The 18,413-nt window shown below is 33.7% G+C and overlaps 1 protein-coding gene across 1 annotated transcript in view; it reads left to right on the top strand.

The window, feature by feature from the left end:
• The first annotated feature begins 8,414 nt into the window (after positions 1-8,414).
• Positions 8,415-18,413, top strand: part of LOC107707961 (oxysterol-binding protein-related protein 8-like) — a 13,879-nt gene continuing 3,880 nt past the window's right edge. The window contains exon 1 of the mRNA XM_016512081.1: positions 8,415-8,791. Coding sequence (XP_016367567.1) covers positions 8,644-8,791 — 148 coding nt within the window. The 5' untranslated portion in view covers positions 8,415-8,643. The remainder of the gene's footprint in view (positions 8,792-18,413) is intronic.

The raw sequence follows: 18,413 nt of genomic DNA, 5'->3' as shown, positions 1-18,413 counted from the left end.
AAGAAGCTGCTTCACCTACAAGTTCCGTCAGACCAGCCAATCAGATGCAGGGTCATTTGCATATGGGAGGACAGGTGTGAGCATGCCTTTCACATATCGTCCGCTGTTTGGGAATATCATGGTGGTTTTGTGGGCTAATGAATGTTTGATTGTGAATGGAGAAGGTTGGACGTAAAACTTCTGAATGCATGAGTGTGGCGGTTAATTGATTAATTAATCTTCCTGCACACAAGGCAAGTACTTAGACTAGTGCTCTAATGTTTAGTTAGTGCGTATTTAGTATAATTAGATGACAATATGTCATTTTTATAGTTGTGTCCTCCTACGCTTGCAATAGCACCTGGTGAGACCAGAATTCAAGCATAGTTTCATTGTACATTGGTAAATCTGCTTGTTAAAGTGGAAAATTGTGGCTGTTTTGTGTGAAATCGTATCATTACAAGTGGTTTCCTAAAGGCCTAGTGGGGTATTCAACTTAGAAGATGACTTGAGATGGGTTTCTTGAGGATACTGGTTGTTTGGGCGGTTTGTTTAGTAGCGTTAAATGTGCTCTGACTCATTAAAGCTTATTCGTTAGGCTGCTAATCCAGGCTCATAGCCAGGTTGCATAAGGTTTCCAAGTGGCTTCCAAAGCCCACCTTTAGTGTGTCGACCAGGTCTTGAGCGCATTGTGTCTGAAAGCATCTTATCTGGTGCTTTTGCTTATTTTATCACTCACTTTGAGTCTTATATTTGAGCTTCTTCAACCAACTTCATGAGGTGCATCCTGGGATGCTTGTTAAACAGTATTCACATGTTTCCTGGACACTTGTTGTCTGCAATTTTGTTTTTGTAAATAAATTCATAATAACCCACAATTTATATTTGTTTACATTCTTTTTTAGCAATGCACAATATATCTGTTCCATTGAGCTGATATTAGAGAAAGTTTTTTTCATTTATATGTATTGATATTGCATATATCAGCTGATTTAACATAACTGTACCTGATCTTGTTCCTTATTTATGCGTTTAGATAACCTTGGTAACACTTTAGAATAGGGAACACATATTCACTATAAGTATTACAGTGTAAGTATTCATATTCATATAAAAGTTTTCCCTAAACAGAATCCTAATTTGCTGCTTATTAATTTAATAGTTAGTAAACTAGTTGATAAGTTTTGGTATGGAGTAGAGATTAAAGGATCTAAAATACGGTCATCCAGAATAAGGCATTAATATGTGTTTTATAAGTACTAATAAACAGCCAATATGCTAGAAATATGCAAGCAACTAGTTAATAGTGAGAACTGGTCCTTAAATTGAAGTGTTACCATAACCTTTGCTGTCATCTAAAGTGAATTTTTAACACTAAACACTAAAAATATAATAACATTATTAGATGTAATCCATAGCAAATCTCAAATGTAATTAATTTTTTTTATACTGTACTTTATAATATTGTGATGACTAACGTTACTTATAGTATTTAAAATGATTAATTGTAGTTAGTTTTTTGTTTTTTTATTATGTAGATAAAATCATATAGAATTTTAATATGCACCACTTATTGTTTATATTACTTGTGATATTACATTGCATGCTCTTTTAGCCTATTTAGACATTTAGATTATCTTTGTTCTCATCTAAGGCTTACTTAGCTTGAATCTTTAATGCTAAACATGAATAATTTATATTTATATTTTTAAATGTAATCTATAGCAAATCTCAAAATATAAAATATACATTTTTCATACTATACATTATAATGTTGTGATGCCTAAGTAGAGAATTTAAAGCAATTTAGTTTAGAGTTTTATTTTTTATATTTAATATATAATAAATAATTTAATATATAATCATAAATTATTTATATTACATTAATTAAGATTATTATGCTTTTAAGATCATGTGAAACATAAATTGCCATGTGCGTCTACACTTTTAATTGGTCGTCATTCACTATCATCATCAGCTGTGTAAACTACTCTGTAGAAAAATTATTTTCCAGTTATTGGAGTATGTTTTACAAGAAAATCGTGCGCTTGCGCGTGCCTCAAAAGAGGGCTTACAATGACTTACAAATATACATAACAGCTACAAGTGTATGCACTACTTGCTTTATGCAAGCAATTTTACACATAATAATCCACGATGATCACATTACACAAAACTGAAATTGCACGTCAAAATAACACATTGTCAGTATTTTTTGAGACCCCCCAAAATTTCACAAATCACGTTTTCAGGGGAGCCCATGTCTTATTAAGGGGAGCCTAGCTCCCCCGTAGTTCGCACCCTGAGTACAGGGGTCTGGATCATTAACCACTCTAGTTCAGTTTAACCTGATGGGTTACTCATTTAGTTGAGTGGGAAACAGTTCAAACCGTAACTGGAGATCAGTTTCACACGAGGAATACTCACACCTGCTTAGGTTACTACAAACACACTCTGAGATACTGTTGCAAGGGATGAAGCACAGAAAACTGAGCAAATGAACAGTGGACACTTGTTTATGAGAAGCAAACAAAGGATAAGTAACACCGGTTTCTATGAATGAACCTCAGAGCGAGAGACAGAGGCTTTAATAATTAAAGGAACAGACCTTACTCGAGTACAAAGTAGACATCGAATGGCTTTTTATGGAAAATATTAACATGCTGTTGACCTCGGGTGTTTTTCCACATAGTTTGTGTGTGTGTGTGTGTTTGTGTTTGTGTCCGTCCGCAGCAGATAAACAGACCCCTGTCTCCAGATCTGTGACTGCCATCATCGGCGCAGAGCTTACGGCTCACAGCTAAAGTGGGCATGTTTCCACCCATCTTTGGCTACAGGAACGTCGCCTGCCATGTTTGAGTGTGCTCGGTGGCTTTACAGATTACCAGCAGTGATACCCGCTGAAAATCACTTCATTCAGGGACACAATCAGCCCTTAAAGACTCTCCTGATGGGCACAAGACCAGATGGCTGGAGTGCAGTAAACAATTAAACAGCCAGATTAACTCAAACTGACTCCTGTGGATGGATGGATAGATAGACAGGTAGGCCGATAGATAGGCCGATAGATAATAGATAGATACTGTAGATAGATACTGTAGATAGATAGATAGATAGACAGACAGACAGACAGATGGATAGACAAACAGGCAGACGGATAGACAGATCGATAAATAGACTGATAGATAAAGAGACAGACAGATAGATAGACAGACAGATACAGATGGACAGACGGATTGATGATAGACAGACAGACAGATCTCAGTCTGGTTTTGCGCTCTTTTAATCGAGGTCTCAGGTTGTTAAATGCTTCATAAATGCAGCATAACTTCCATTCAGCACAGGATAATGAGCAGTAGGCTTTGAATTATACATCCGCCAGAGCATCTTAATTAGTTATGTTAATTAGGGCATCATTCACAGCCATCCTACAGTCTCATCCGCTCGCCTCTTTTTGGTGAGGCTGTTGCCTAGCAACTTCAGAGTGACATCAGCAGAGTCCGGGAGGAACGCTCTGATTGGTTACGATGCCTGGCGTGAATTCCGATTGGATGGAGAAAAGAAGAATCTGGAGTGTTTAAAAGCTGCTTGAACTTCTTTAACCTTTCGTTTGACTCCTCTGGAGCTCTTCTCCAGTTCATTGACCAAAAACAGGCTGAATTTACAGCACAAGCCGTACCAAGAAACAGGCAGCGCTTCACTGGAAGTCCCAGCGGTCTGCAGGCCTCCTCCTGTGAGTTACTTGTTGACATTTCACTCCAAACAAACAGCTTCTAAATTGACTTGAAGGAAATCAGTTTTCCCTTTGGATCCTACTGCGACTAAACGCTCTCTTGGAGATGCATTGCTTGTTAGTGCTGTTTTGTTTACTGCTATTGCATATTACAAGCACTCATAGTTAAGTTGAGGGATTCAAACAAATTCCCAGTACTGCGATTTCCATTGCATCACTGAATGCATTATGCAGATTTTGGCCATCATGCATATGTGTATTTAATTAGTGCTGTTTGCTGATGTAAGCTTAAACTTCAGCATGTGATGTTTCTTGTCTGTTACTTTAAGTCAATTCTGGTTGATTTGGCTTTGTAACAAACCTGGTTACTGTAAGTCGTATCTTGAGTTTTCATGAGAGCTGCAACTTCACGCAGCTCCAGCTTCTCCCAGAAGCCTTTGCAGTGTCAGATTGGACAGTTCATAGTGTGATCAGGCTGGATGTGTGTCTGTATCCAGAGATGCCGATGGCTTGATTCTGTTTTCACCAGAGCTGTTAGAGAAAGCTTCTCCCAGAAGCCTTTGCAGTGTCAGATTGGACAGTTCATAGTGTGATCAGGCTGGATGTGTGTCTGTATCCAGAGATGCCGATGGCTTGATTCTGTTTTCACCAGAGCTGTTAGAGAAGCAGGAATGTGTGTGTGTGTGTGTGTGTGTGCGTGCACGTGTGTGTTTGTGTGTGTGTGTGTGTGTGTGTGTGCGTGCATGTGTGTGTTTGTGTGTGTGTGTGTTAGAAATTCAGTGTCCTTCATAAAGCATTCTCTGTGAGCGAGCTGAGAGACAGAGACAGAAAGGGAAAATCAGATCTGAGTCATGGACACATAAAATTATTCACAAACAGTCATAAAGTGAATCTGACAAAACCTTATTCATGTTTTTATGAATACGTCATAGTTCAAAGTGTATTTTGCATAAAGCCATCAATATTTTTTGTGTCATTTAAACACATTAAGGACCATTTTCATTTTCATAATGCATACAAGTCTTATACTTATTACTGTAATGGGAAATGTATTAAAGTATTTAGACATCATGGTAGTATTTATTGTATTGGCATCTAATTTATGCTGATTTCTAAAACGTTATCATAGTGCTATTGAGATATAATAATAATAATAATAATAATAATAATAGTAATAGTAACAATCATATTAATATTATTAATAATTTATTCATATTCATGTTGTCATCTATGATATACATTTTATTTATAATATGTAACTTATTATTATTACTGTATTATTTTTGTTATTTAAAAATATATCAATATATAAATAATACTAACTGTATATATATTTATATACTGTGTGTGTTTGTATGTTAGGGATGTTCATTTTGGTTATTTCTCCTAACCGACGCTCGTTAACCGATTATTAACCGTTAACCGACAAGATTATTTTAAATTAGAATTGAATGAAATTATAAAGGATAAGTGTCTGTGATCCATTAAAAATACTAAAAAAAAATGTTCCAGGGATTAATTTTACATGCACAAAAAGCAGCAAACAAAAGATCATGAAGATTCACATGGTCACATCACGCACCTGCAGCTCTTCAGCGATGAATGAATAAATAGGCCTATACGAGAAATATATTTTTACTTAAATAATAAATTATCAAATTGAAAGAAAAAACTGTGCAACAAGTAGGCTAGTCTAGTATGCAGAGTTTCGGTTCATGCATTGTTGTGGTGCATGCGCGAAAGGAAACCAAGATGGCAGAAAGCGGCATCTTATTTTTCTTTATTTTATAAAAGCACAAAGATTTGTTTTATTGTGAATGTACACAAATAAAAGCAAACCTTTTACAGTTTTGATTATCTGTATGACTAGGAGTAATTGTTTCCATTGTTAGAAGGAGAAAATTCAAGCATTGCTAACTTGACAATGCAGCCTGTTCATTATCATAATAAAATACAGTCAGTCAAACATATGGAAAAAACACACTGCTCAGTTTAAATATGTAGTAAAATCTGTGCACACATTTTGTTTTACATGGACATTGGAACGCGAGTGAAGTACAAAACCAGGTTTGCATAAATAATATTTTGGCATTCAAGTACATCGCGTATACGGAAACATTTGGATTTGTGTTGAATGAGAGACCCAACTTTGGTTTCAGTTTCGTTTTAGCCTAAATTAATTTGTTTTGGCTTGCATAGCTATAGCTTCTTACATTTTTTTTTCTTGTTCTTTTCTGAATACTGTTAAATTTAAAAGATTTGCTGTGGAGTGAGGGGAACTAAAATAGTCTAGCCTATAGGTTTATAATGTTTGTAAACATTTCGCGTTGGCATTAGGCCTGTTTCTGAATGAAATAATAAAATGTGACTTATAGGTTACACAACGTGTTTTTTTTCTCTCAAAATTGTTATTTTATTTTATAGGTCTTCGTGTAGCGTATTTTAACCATGCAGCAAACGTTTTAAAATATTTTGAGTAGTAACCGTAAACCGTATTGAGAATAATAATAAAAGCCATGCATTATTTTGCTTACATAAATACTATATATAAATATTATTCATTTTATTCATATTATTTATTATTTATATTATTCATAGTATATGTATTATTAAATGTTATGTATAAATGTCATTATGTTTAAAGAATTTTTATTTTTATTTTATATAATATTTTCTGTGAAACACACACACATATATAAATATAATTTTTTAAATAATAAAACTAAAAATAAATATATATATAGAATATATTAGATTTTTTTGTAATGTTTAAATAATAAAAAATTATGAGATAATAAATTACTTTTATTAGTATTTTTATTTTATATCATATATATTCTCTGAATTATGTAATTATGTATATATATATTCAAAGTAATAAAACTGAAATAAATAAAGCACTTTTTTTTTTACTTTTTGAGATGAATGATAAGCCAGACACATTTTTTTTGTCAGATTCACCACAAACATCATGCAATCAGATCAGAATAAAACTGGAAAAAATAACAACAACATGAGTTACAGGTGTCTAGTAGGATTAGGCTTGCCGCGATAGACGGTGCTGACGGTGATACCGGTGTTAAGCCGCAACACCGGTTACGTCACCGCGTCACCGACCCCCACCGTCGTTTTGATTTTTTTAATAGAAATAAAAATCTTTTAGTAAAGAGAACAGCCATATATGTATTATTAAATGTTATGTATAAATGTCATTATGTTTAAAGAATTTTTATTTTTATTTTATATAATATTTTCTGTGAAACACACACACATATATAAATATAATTTTTTAAATAATAAAACTAAAAATAAATATATATATAGAATATATTAGATTTTTTTGTAATGTTTAAATAATAAAAAATTATGAGATAATAAATTACTTTTATTAGTATTTTTATTTTATATCATATATATTCTCTGAATTATGTAATTATGTATATATATATTCAAAGTAATAAAACTGAAATAAATAAAGCACTTTTTTTTTTACTTTTTGAGATGAATGATAAGCCAGACACATTTTTTTTGTCAGATTCACCACAAACATCATGCAATCAGATCAGAATAAAACTGGAAAAAATAACAACAACATGAGTTACAGGTGTCTAGTAGGCTTGCCTGTTGACTTTTGCCGTTTATCTAAGGTGATTTTGGAAGTTTTTCTTATTTAATTGGTTCCACATTGTTTGCTGATTTTTACTTTATTTCAACTTTGATTCATTTATTTATTTTATTTGACATCAAGGTGTATGCCGTGCCTCCAAGCTTTCTTACTCGTTTTGCTAATAAACGTTCTACGTTTCTTATTTATTTGGTTATATATTATACATGTTTACTTAGCCTATTTCCAGTTTTGTATACCTATTTAAACTTTATGTAAGTTATTTGTTATTTTATATTAGGCATAGCCTGCCCTATAGCATGATGTATTTGTATTTGTTTTTTAATAAAAGTTCTATGTTTTATATATACACGCTAAAGTGAGTTTGACGTTGTATTTTGTTGTTGCCTTCAAGCAATTGACGCCTAACTGCCGCTAATTCAAAAGTGAAAGTAAAATGAGCACGGCGCTTTTAAGCTATTTAAAAGCGGCGGAAAGCGAGGAAAAGAGGGAACATTCAAACGAACAATTGCTTTACGCCGAATTGCCGCTATTTCAAAGTGAAAGTAAAATGCGCACGCCGCTTTTACAAGCTATTTAAAAGCAAAGGAAAGCAAGGAAAAGAGGGAACGCCCCCACCCCCACGGTGATACCGGTATTACCAGTGTTGTCACACGTCGATTAACCGGTGGGAAAATTTCCTCACCGTCACAACCCTAATGTACACACATTGTTTTTACATACAAAGATATGAATCAACATTATTTTCTGACATAATCAACAACATGCCACAAATGCAGAAACAAAATTGCTTTAAAGAATATTCCTTTTATTTCTAGAGCTACATCTGAAGTGTGAACCAATCATAGAGCTCATTCTCTTGATGTCTCATCACACAGCCACCAGAGGGCTCTGTTTCCAATTACTGATCAACAAGGGTTTAGCAGTTTAAATTCTCAATGTTTCTTTTGTATTTTGATTTTGTGTCCATGAATTCAGTTAATTCAGTAAAATACCAGATGTCTTTAAACCATATGCTGCGTTAAAATACACCACGCTGTAAAATTACATACAAAGAGCCTCTTTCTCTCTCTCTCTCTCTCTCACACACACACACACAGCGGCTGTAGAGCGAGAGGGAGGAGCTGCAGTGAGTAACAGAGAGCGAGCGTGAGTGTATCTTCAGAGCGCTCGGTCAGCTGTAGTACTAGCAGCAGTGGAGTATGTGTGTAGAGCAGAGCTGAATGTGTGTGTGTGTGTGTGTGGTGACCGCCGAATTACCGCCGCAACCCCTCAGCCTCGCCCTCTTCAGGGTGAGGCCGCCCTCATGATGAAGCAAGACGGGATCCTGGGCCGCCGCAGGTTCTCCACCTGTGGAGGAACCATCTCGGGCCGCCCGGCTCATCCCGATGGACGCAAACTCATACGCAACGCCTCGTTTGGGGGCTACAACGAGCTGTCCGTCTGCTTGCCAGGTGGGTCCATCTCGGGAAACTTTTACGTGATTTATTTGTTTGGCAGGTAATTTCGATCAATGCATTTGTGCCAGGATGGGTAACTGTAGCAGCAGTCTATTAAGTTTTATTGTTTTGGCAGCTTGCTGTCGACTGAACGTGCGTGTTTGACTCTGGACGGCTCTCCAAACTAAAGTGCTTCCATTAACTGACAGCATCTGTTATTCATTGCATCACTGTCCTTTGATGCATTATGTTCATTTCAACCTTCAATAAAATGTCTTGCTATTAAATGCACATTTTTTCAGTATTCATGTGGATGGGAATCGTAAGGAATTTAACTATTACGATTTCGATTTCGATTTAAAAAGTAAACAATAATTTATCCTAACTATATAGCCAGCAATATAGTAAACAAAAAAGTTAGCTTTTTTTTTTTTTTACTTATTTAGTTTAGTGTATTGTTGAGTATATCGTTACAATAAATTACTTGCTAATTATAAAAACAATGATTAAAACATTAAAGCAGTGCCAAAATTGTAATAGTATATATTATTTATAAAAACAAATGTTTTTTGTTTTTTATTAACAGTATTTTAAAATATTGTGATATATTTATAATATTTTATAATATTAATAATATTCTAACACACAAAAAATAATTATATATATATATTTTTTTTTTAATAAAAATATATAAAATATATTACATTTATATTGGTTTTGTGTGTTTTATTAATAATATTATAATATTATTCTATGAATATTTACTCTTATTAATAATATATCTGTATGATTACAATTTTGGTTCCACGTAACGTCTTTATTAATATTTAAATAATTAATGAATAAATTATCCTAAATATATATCAACAACATACTAGACAAAACCAATAAAAATGTGGTAATATATTTTAAAATAGGTTTTTAATATATCATTAATAATTTGGGTCATTAATTGCACTGAACTGAATTGAGTAATCAAGTATTATAATTAAGTAATGTACACTTGTACAGGTTCTGTTTATTTGAAGTTTCTTGTTGAACAGGACCGATTCAACCAGCCTGAATTAGACTGACTGATGAGTTTGAGACTGATTTTTGTCTATAAATATAAATTGACTTTATTAAATTGACAGTAGTATTTTACTACTGTTTTATCTACATTACCAGAAGAATGACATTCAAGAACCAAATCATTCAGTTCCAGTGTTTTTTAAAAAATCGAAATGGTTCCGAATAAGAACCAGTTCTCAGTTCCGTAGTTCTCTGGAACATCATTTGATGGGAATCATAAGGGTGAAAATGGCGTAAATCAGGTCTGTTTTTGCTTTGTCGTCTGCTCAAGGTCAGTTGATCGAGCTGTTCAGCAGGACGCAGATGTTTCTGCTGCAGATATCGAGCAGTTTCAGCTCTCACAGTGAATCTGACTCATGTCAGCGCGGCCTGCGCTCCATTTATCCCTCATGATTATGATTGGAAGAAGAGAGGGATGCATTAAATGCTCTTATTTACGCACGCAGGCCGCTCGCTGCGCTCTGGATGTACCCGACATGCATGCTTCAGAGAGAGTGTTTTTATTTTAAAACTCACGTCTGTACGATTACCCAGCATTTTCATTATCCTCATCCTTTTTTATTTTTTTAATGGAGTTCAATGAGCAGAGATTAGCTAATGGACCCAGAGTGTATTGCATTGGGGCAAATCTTATGTGTGTGCGTCACGTTCACCGGTGTGAAAATCAGCAGGGTTCGCTCACAGAGTAATGGCTTTGATTTAATACTGGATCGCTCAGATCCAGCTTGATGTGTCATTATAGTGGATAAAGATGCAGAGCTCAAAAGCAAATGCTCACTTTTTTCATTTTTCATTCATTTTCCCATAAGCCTAACTAAACTGACTGGTTCAGAAATAAATCGCGATTTCAGAACATTTGCAGAATGAATGAATTTATAATCTTATAAGGATTTAAGATTATTCAGTCAAATCTGTCTGGGTTTTTGTGTTTTTATTGTACTGAAAATGAATTATTTAGGCCTAAATGTAAGATTTTCTATTTGGATTGCATAAAAAAATGTATATCCTTTTAAATAATAATCAAAAATAATAAACTTAATGTAATGCACATTTGTCAGTCATAAATGAAACCTTTCTGTAATATTACTAGAAAACAGAATATATTTTAAATACACATTAACAAGGTTTATATTTTTATCATCAATATATTTTTTGGTTTAATCTCAATAATGATGACTAACTATATTTTAACCATGTTCATGCTTTTCCACTGAGAAACTGTAATTGTTTTCACAATTGATTTATGCTGATTTTATTACATTTTTTACATTTATTAAATCAAATTAATGCATTTTTAATTAAAAAAAAATTATGTGTATTTTTTAATTATTATTTATTTATTTATTTTTTGCAAAAAGCTTACCTATTTCTTAGCTGTTTCTTAAATGTTTCTTAAATCTTATGTGTGTGCCTATTTTTTTTCTTCTCTCTTTTGAACAGCTACAGTACATTATGTTAGAAGATCTTTGCAACTTTCGTTATGTTTTTCCGAGTGAAAAGTGTTGGGCAGGGCTTCATTTTTATCCATTGCGATTTGATTGGATGATGAAAAGTGTCCTTGATGACATCATCTGACAAGGAAATTTGTTTCATAGGTGGAGCAAGTAATTATATGCTGTTGAAAGGTTATTATTATTATTTTTTTCATTTGAATAACATTTTTATTTTATATTCACTTCACATAGCTACTTTCTCCTACATAACCAATAAACAATTTTGTTTAATGAAGTTCAATGCAAAGTTGACAGAAGCATATGTCATTGCTAAACCTCAGAGCACTTGATTTGTCTTTAAAGGTTCATGCATTTTCACCAAAACTGATTTTGAAGGGTATTTTTTTACTTCCGGAACAAGTTGAGCTTTATTATCCCACAGATTAATTTTTGAGCGCGCCACTCCGGATCTGCACTTTACTGTATGAGCTGGCAGATTAGCACAGATGTGTGACTATTAATAGACGGTGTGTGCAGAAACACAGGTGCATTTCCCGTCCTGACACCTGTGTGCTGACCGGATGACTCGCAATAACACTGCATTTATCTTATATGCTGCAAGGACGTGGCGATTTTACTTTATTCTGCATTAATGAGGTTGTGATGCTCACATTGTCAGGTGTAGAGGGTCAAAACGAGAGTTTTAACTCTGTGCTGTTCTGAAAATCCTTTACCTAATTTCATGTTCCCAGGCAAAAATAGCCAGCCTTTTAAAAATTGCTTGTAAATCTCTTTTTAAGCTATATTATTAGCAAATCTTGGATTCCATCTTTTTGTCACCTTGTTTTCTTTTTTTTAGCACAGGTTTTGTATTTCTTTTTTAAACGGATTGATCGTAGGCCTCATTGATCTGAGCTCATGCACCTCAGTTTTTAAATGAAAATTGTATAAATTAAATAATATTATTTTTGCATAATTTTGGCAATATTCACTCAAAAGTGAGGTGCATGAGTTCATATTTGGTATTGGTATTAATATAGCATAAAGAGTTTTTTTTTGTTTGTTTTTTTGGTAGGTCGTCCATTTTTGACCAACACCACAAGTATAACTAGTAAACTAGTATACTAGTTATAGTTATAACTAGTATAATGAGTAAAATTGTGAACATGATTTTAGAATATAGCATAATAATAATAATTATTATTATTATTAGTAGTAGTAGTAGTATTTTTGTTTATTATTTATTTATTTAATAGTTATATTTTTTATAGTGATTAGACAACCAAACTGCAACTATTATGAATATTTAATAATTACAAAAATAACATTATTATTATTAGTAGTAGTAGTAGTATATAAAATAACAAATCATTTTGAATTTCATTATATTATGATGAAAATCAATATCGTGGTTATTATTATTATTAAAAAATATTACAATGATAAATAAAAATTATTAATTACAACAAAAAATTGCAACAAAAAATAGTCCTATAATTTTCTATAGTTAAATTTTTAGTAACAAATTTTGCCTTACACCACCAGTGTAACAAATGTGGGAAAAAGTCAGAAAAAAGTAAAAAAATTATTTATACTGATTTTTGGGGAAGTTGTTATACCCTGTGTTAACAAAGTCAGTAGGTTTTAGTCCAATGCGATGACATTAACTAGCATTTTGAAGAAATTAAAATCCTCTCCGGGTCAAAATGACCCGAACACAACCGTTTAAGTCTGTAGAATCACTCACATGTGGCATGTCTGTCATATGAAGTGTTAAACAGATAGTTTGTCTGTGTTTCAAGACGATCCTCTCTGCCCTTCAGATGGATTTACGGGTGGAATTACACCCGTCTCCGGTGGTTTGTCGTAGTCAAGGACACTGCAGGAGTGTGGAAATATCCCACACGTCACTGTCTCACTGCAGACAAACACAGATACATGCATTCATGCTCAATACTTTCATGTGTTTAAAGGGTTCAGGCTTCATGTCGGGGTCCTGATCTCCCCGTCTGGGCTGTTTTTGTTTGCATTACTCAAATATAATGCAGACATACAGGAGTCAGAGTCAGTGATCACGGCAGTGATACTTTTATCTGAGCTTGGACTCTCTGTCTTTGTGTGCTGAATGTTTGATAAGCAGGTGAATGTCTGCAGTGCTGCTGTCTGACAGAGATCTGGCAGTGCTTTTCAGTCCGAGGCAATATTTAGTTTTAGATTTTCTATGTATATCCAGTCCAATCTCGCTCTCTCTCTCTGGCTCAGTTCTGGCTAATGATGATCAGTCTGTCTGTGAGCTCCTGCTTTATGTGTGGATTATTACTCACACAGCGCCGTGGCTTATTAAACACACACACACACACAGATGTCTCCTCTCGCTCCTCGTGGAGTGAGCTGTCGTATTGCTGTGTTCCTGTAGCTCAGCGGTAAATATCTCTGTTATGACAGACAACAGTTACAAATGATCTAGACTCTGGGATGTGTTAGAGGATGTCAGTCTAATATGCAGAAAAATCCCAGTATGCAGAGACATATGGATGGATGGATGGATGGATAGATAGATAGATAGATAGATAGATAAATGAAGAGTTCAGATGCAAAAGCCTCTAAATGCCATCTAAAATTTTCACCTAAAATTAGCATTTTTTTATCAAGTAATTTACTCTAATTTACTTTTACTCTAATGGCAATGTATAGGTCCTTTTCTATGCAATTAAAGTGAAATAACTGAGCATAAATATAGGAGCCTGATAAAAATGCTAATTTTAGAAGAAAATTTCAGACGGCATCTGAACTCTTCATATATAGATGCATCTATTTATATCTGTAGATGTATAGTATAGATGTATATATTTATATCTGACTGACAATTAAAAAATCTTGCGTAATTATAATAGTATTATTATTATACGTAGTAATAACATTAAATTTTCATAATGCAAGTTTTTGTTTAACGATTTTTATTTAATATTGTAATATATTTATTTATTATAAACCAAATATTGTTGTAAATGAAAACACCATTAATAAATTAATTATAATACAAAAAAAAAAATCATTGTTAATGTTATTATTAAATATTCATAACACAAGGTTTTTTTGTTGTAGTCTAATGATTTTTATAATCGCAATATTTTTAATGTAATAAAATAATTGTATTATTATTATTATAAATAATTACAACAAATTAATATGAATTTAATTATTAAATATTGATAAATATTAAAAAAATTTTGTAGTCTAATGATTTTTATAGTCATTTGAAAAAGTGGAATAAAACAAATTATTAATCCATTCTTCATATCTGTTATCAGAACAATTACAAATAATTTGTTTTGGTAAAAAAATATATTTTAGACTTCCATCAGAAGTGCAGTTCTGCATTTTTAAATGCGTTGTAAATGTATTGAGTTTTAGAGATGTGTTTTATGAATAAATCTAAAATGACAGGAAGGAGGAATTTAAAGGTCGCTCATGCTTATTGTTTTTTTTTTTAAGGACAGTCTTGAAGTCAGAGACTAGATATCCAGTGACTGAATAATTACTCTTGAATCTCACTGATAAAGAGAGAGAGTGTGTGTGTACCTGTTTTTCTATTCTGGTGGGGACTTAAACCTGAATACACACAGACTCATGGGGACTCGTGTCACGGTGGGGACCTAAATTGCGGTCCCCATGGGTAAACAAGCTAATAAATCACACAGAATGAAGTTTTTTGAAAATCTAAAAATGCAGAAAGTTTCCTGTGAGGGGTAGGTTTAGGGGTAGGGTTGGTGTAGGGCAATAGAATATACGGTCTGTACAGTAGAAAAACCATTACGCCTATGGAGAGTCCCCACAAGGATAGCAAACCAGACGAGTGTGTGTGTGTGTGTGTGTGTGTGCACTTTAATAAATAGGATAGTTTTTCCAGTTCCAGTCAGATTGTGAAGTAAATCTACATCCTGACACACTTGAGCCTGTTGTTAAATGAAAGCGTGGTTAATGCAGATTTATGCGGCGCAGAATAGGTGGCTAATATGCTAATAGACGAGTTATGCTGATGCTCTCATCAGGTTGAGGACGTGTGGATTTTTCTGTGTATGATTAACATGTTGAAGAGCTCTTGAAGTGGCTTGTTTTTCCAAGATGAACACAATGCTTGGCCCGGTTTGCGGAGGAGAAACGGGAAACAATAGACTTGTTTACCTGATCAATGGGTCGTCATTTACATCCGCAGTTCGCTTGATCCAAAAACATCAGGTGAGACTATAATGCTATAATCTTGAGACTTGATGAAGACGCTTGAAAACAGTCCCATTCTGTCAGTAAAAAGCACAATTTTCCTTTATTAAAGCCTCTTACGTGACTCATATAGTAGGAAAGAGTCGCCTGCTGTTATTAAACTGGGCTAAAATGTCTTAAGTTGTCAGTGGGTGTTGCTTTGAGATCATCTATACAATAAATTACGTCTGAAAAATAATAAAATAAACTTTTTAGCAGATACACTGAAAAAAAAAAAAATTTCTGTAAAATTTATTTTGAAGCAATTTTACCTCAGAAATTACTAGTGAATTTCACAAATGAACCGCAAATAACACATTGAATTGTGAAATTTTAAAGTAAAAGGACCTAAATAATATTTCCTTATAAAACATACTCCAACTTTGTTATATTTACATCTTCGAAAATACTTTTTTAAAGCATATGCGCATTTAAAATGTTGCAGTCTTTCTCTTCAGAGAAAAACACACCAAAAATATTGATGTTTTTACGTATTCTGCAGGGGCGTATGCACAGTTTTTTCCAATAAAACTGCTTTCTGGACCGGGAATGTCTTTAAATAACAAATAGCATTTTATAAAAAGGTTTGTGATTCATCCCGCCCATCCTAGAAAAGTCCAAATGGCAGTAGACCAACATAGAAAACTGCATTTATTAAGCTGTTTTAGGGGGTCTTCCATCATAATTTCTATTCACTTTTTTTCTTCCAGTCCAGCTAAACAAAGCCGAGACAATGAGTCTGTCGAGTAGAGATGTTATATAAAGTGACAGTTGTGCTATACTTGTCTGAGAAACTCACAAGTCTTGACAGAGTGACATTGACGGATCGTCCTTGGTCTTATCTAATAAAACTCTTTTAGTTTTTTGTTAACGATGAAGTGTTATACTTTCCTCAAGGCCTTAGATATGAGACATGTCCGTTCTCCCATAACCATCACAACACAGTGAGTTATTAAAACACATAAAACACATATACTTGAAATAAACATAACCTGAAAAAAGTATAAAACTAGTTATATTTCAGCTAGTTGCCAAGGCAACATTTCTCATTTTCGTTTAGTCTAATTTGAAGTACAATATTACTAAAACTGACATAAAATGATGCGATTTTTACCAGGGAAAAAATTTTTAGGACTTATTTTGTAAGATGAACACGGAAAAACTTATACAATTTTATCGCAAGTACATTTAAAATTTAATTTTTTAAAAATGTTTGTTTTTTATTGTATTGTATTAATTTAATGTTTAATCTGCAATGTAAAATGGCATTACATTTTAACACAACCAACTAAAACCTGACATAAAACTTTATAAAAACTATATAGACATATTTAAAAAAAAAAAAATCAATCAATCAATAAATAAGAAATATCAAACACAACCAAATTACAAAAAATGTAACTAAAGTTAATACAATAAAAATAAAAACAAAATAGAAAGAAAAAAAAATACTAAAATAACATTGCCACACACACTTGTGCACTAAGTAGTCAAAAACTCTAGAACACATCAGTTCTAGCCCAATTATTGTATGTGTGTGTGTGTGTTTTCCTCCAGCTGCTGTGAATCTCTGACTCACGCCACTCAGATGTGTTGGTACAGCCATCACACAGATATTTTCTCAGGGTCGCGGGACTGAAATAATCACAGATTCTGTGATTATTAAATTAAATTCATCTCCCCTCCTTCTTCTATTATTTCAGGTTTATCCATTTTTATTCGAATGCAAGAAAAATATAGCTGGTTTTCCAAGTAAAGCCGCCAAATAACGTTTACACGTAGTTACGTTATGATACGTAATCAGAGGGTGGGGAGATGGGGGATTCCCCCGGTCTATATGTCTCTCTGCATCAGCTAAATTATTTTTTTTATTCCCAGTGAATAGGAGTTAAAACTCCCACACGGGTGACATTACTCCAATAACAGACCATGCAAAATACCCCAAAAATATTTAAAAAATTGCAAAGTAACGTTGCAACCTGCACACACACTTGTGCACTAAGTAGTCAAAAACTCTAGAACACATCAGTTCTAGCCCAATTATTGTATGTGTGTGTGTGTGTTTTCCTCCAGCTGCTGTGAATCTCTGACTCACGCCACTCAGATGTGTTGGTACAGCCATCACACAGATATTTTCTCAGGGTCGCGGGACTGAAATAATCACAGATTCTGTGATTATCATCGCGTCATAATGCGTCTCAACCAATGAGAGCATTTGGGGTGGGCCTAAGACTGCAGCTGTGCTCACATGAAGCGCTCACGACTGACTTTAACTGTAAGCGACACAAGCATACGCAAAACAAAGGGAACATTGATGTTTGTTATTATTAAAATTTTATATAGCCCACTTTTTAATAAACTTTTTTTTCTTTTTTTTTTACCGCTTGGGCAATAACATTGACAATAACGTATATCTTCAACATACGTTGTCTATGACCAAAAATGTAAGAAGATATGTTTTCAGTGGACTTTTAAAATTTGCTTTGCTTGAGAAAACAAAAATATACAGTTACAGTGTTACGCCACTCAGATGTGTTGGTACAGCCATCACACAGATATTTTCTCAGGGTCGCGGGACTGAAATAATCACAGATTCTGTGATTATCATCGCGTCATAATGCGTCTCAACCAATGAGAGCATTTGGGGTGGGCCTAAGACTGCAGCTGTGCTCACATGAAGCGCTCACGACTTAATAAGTGGGAAATAGGAAGTTTCTGATAGCACGTGAAGACAGCAGAGAATAAGCGCTCTCGCACAGCACAAAAATATACCTGGTTTTCCAAGTAAAAACCGCCAAATAACGTTTACACGTAGTTACGTTATGATACATAATCAGAGGGTGGGGAGATGGGGGGATTCCCCCGGTCTATAT

Source organism: Sinocyclocheilus rhinocerous, unplaced genomic scaffold, assembly GCF_001515625.1.
Source record: "Sinocyclocheilus rhinocerous isolate Xijiao unplaced genomic scaffold, SAMN03320098_v1.1 scaffold475, whole genome shotgun sequence".
Classification (NCBI taxonomy): Eukaryota; Metazoa; Chordata; class Actinopteri; order Cypriniformes; family Cyprinidae; genus Sinocyclocheilus; species Sinocyclocheilus rhinocerous.
The sequence above is the reverse complement of the archived record's forward strand: the minus strand, read 5'-3'. Positions and strand labels throughout refer to the sequence as shown.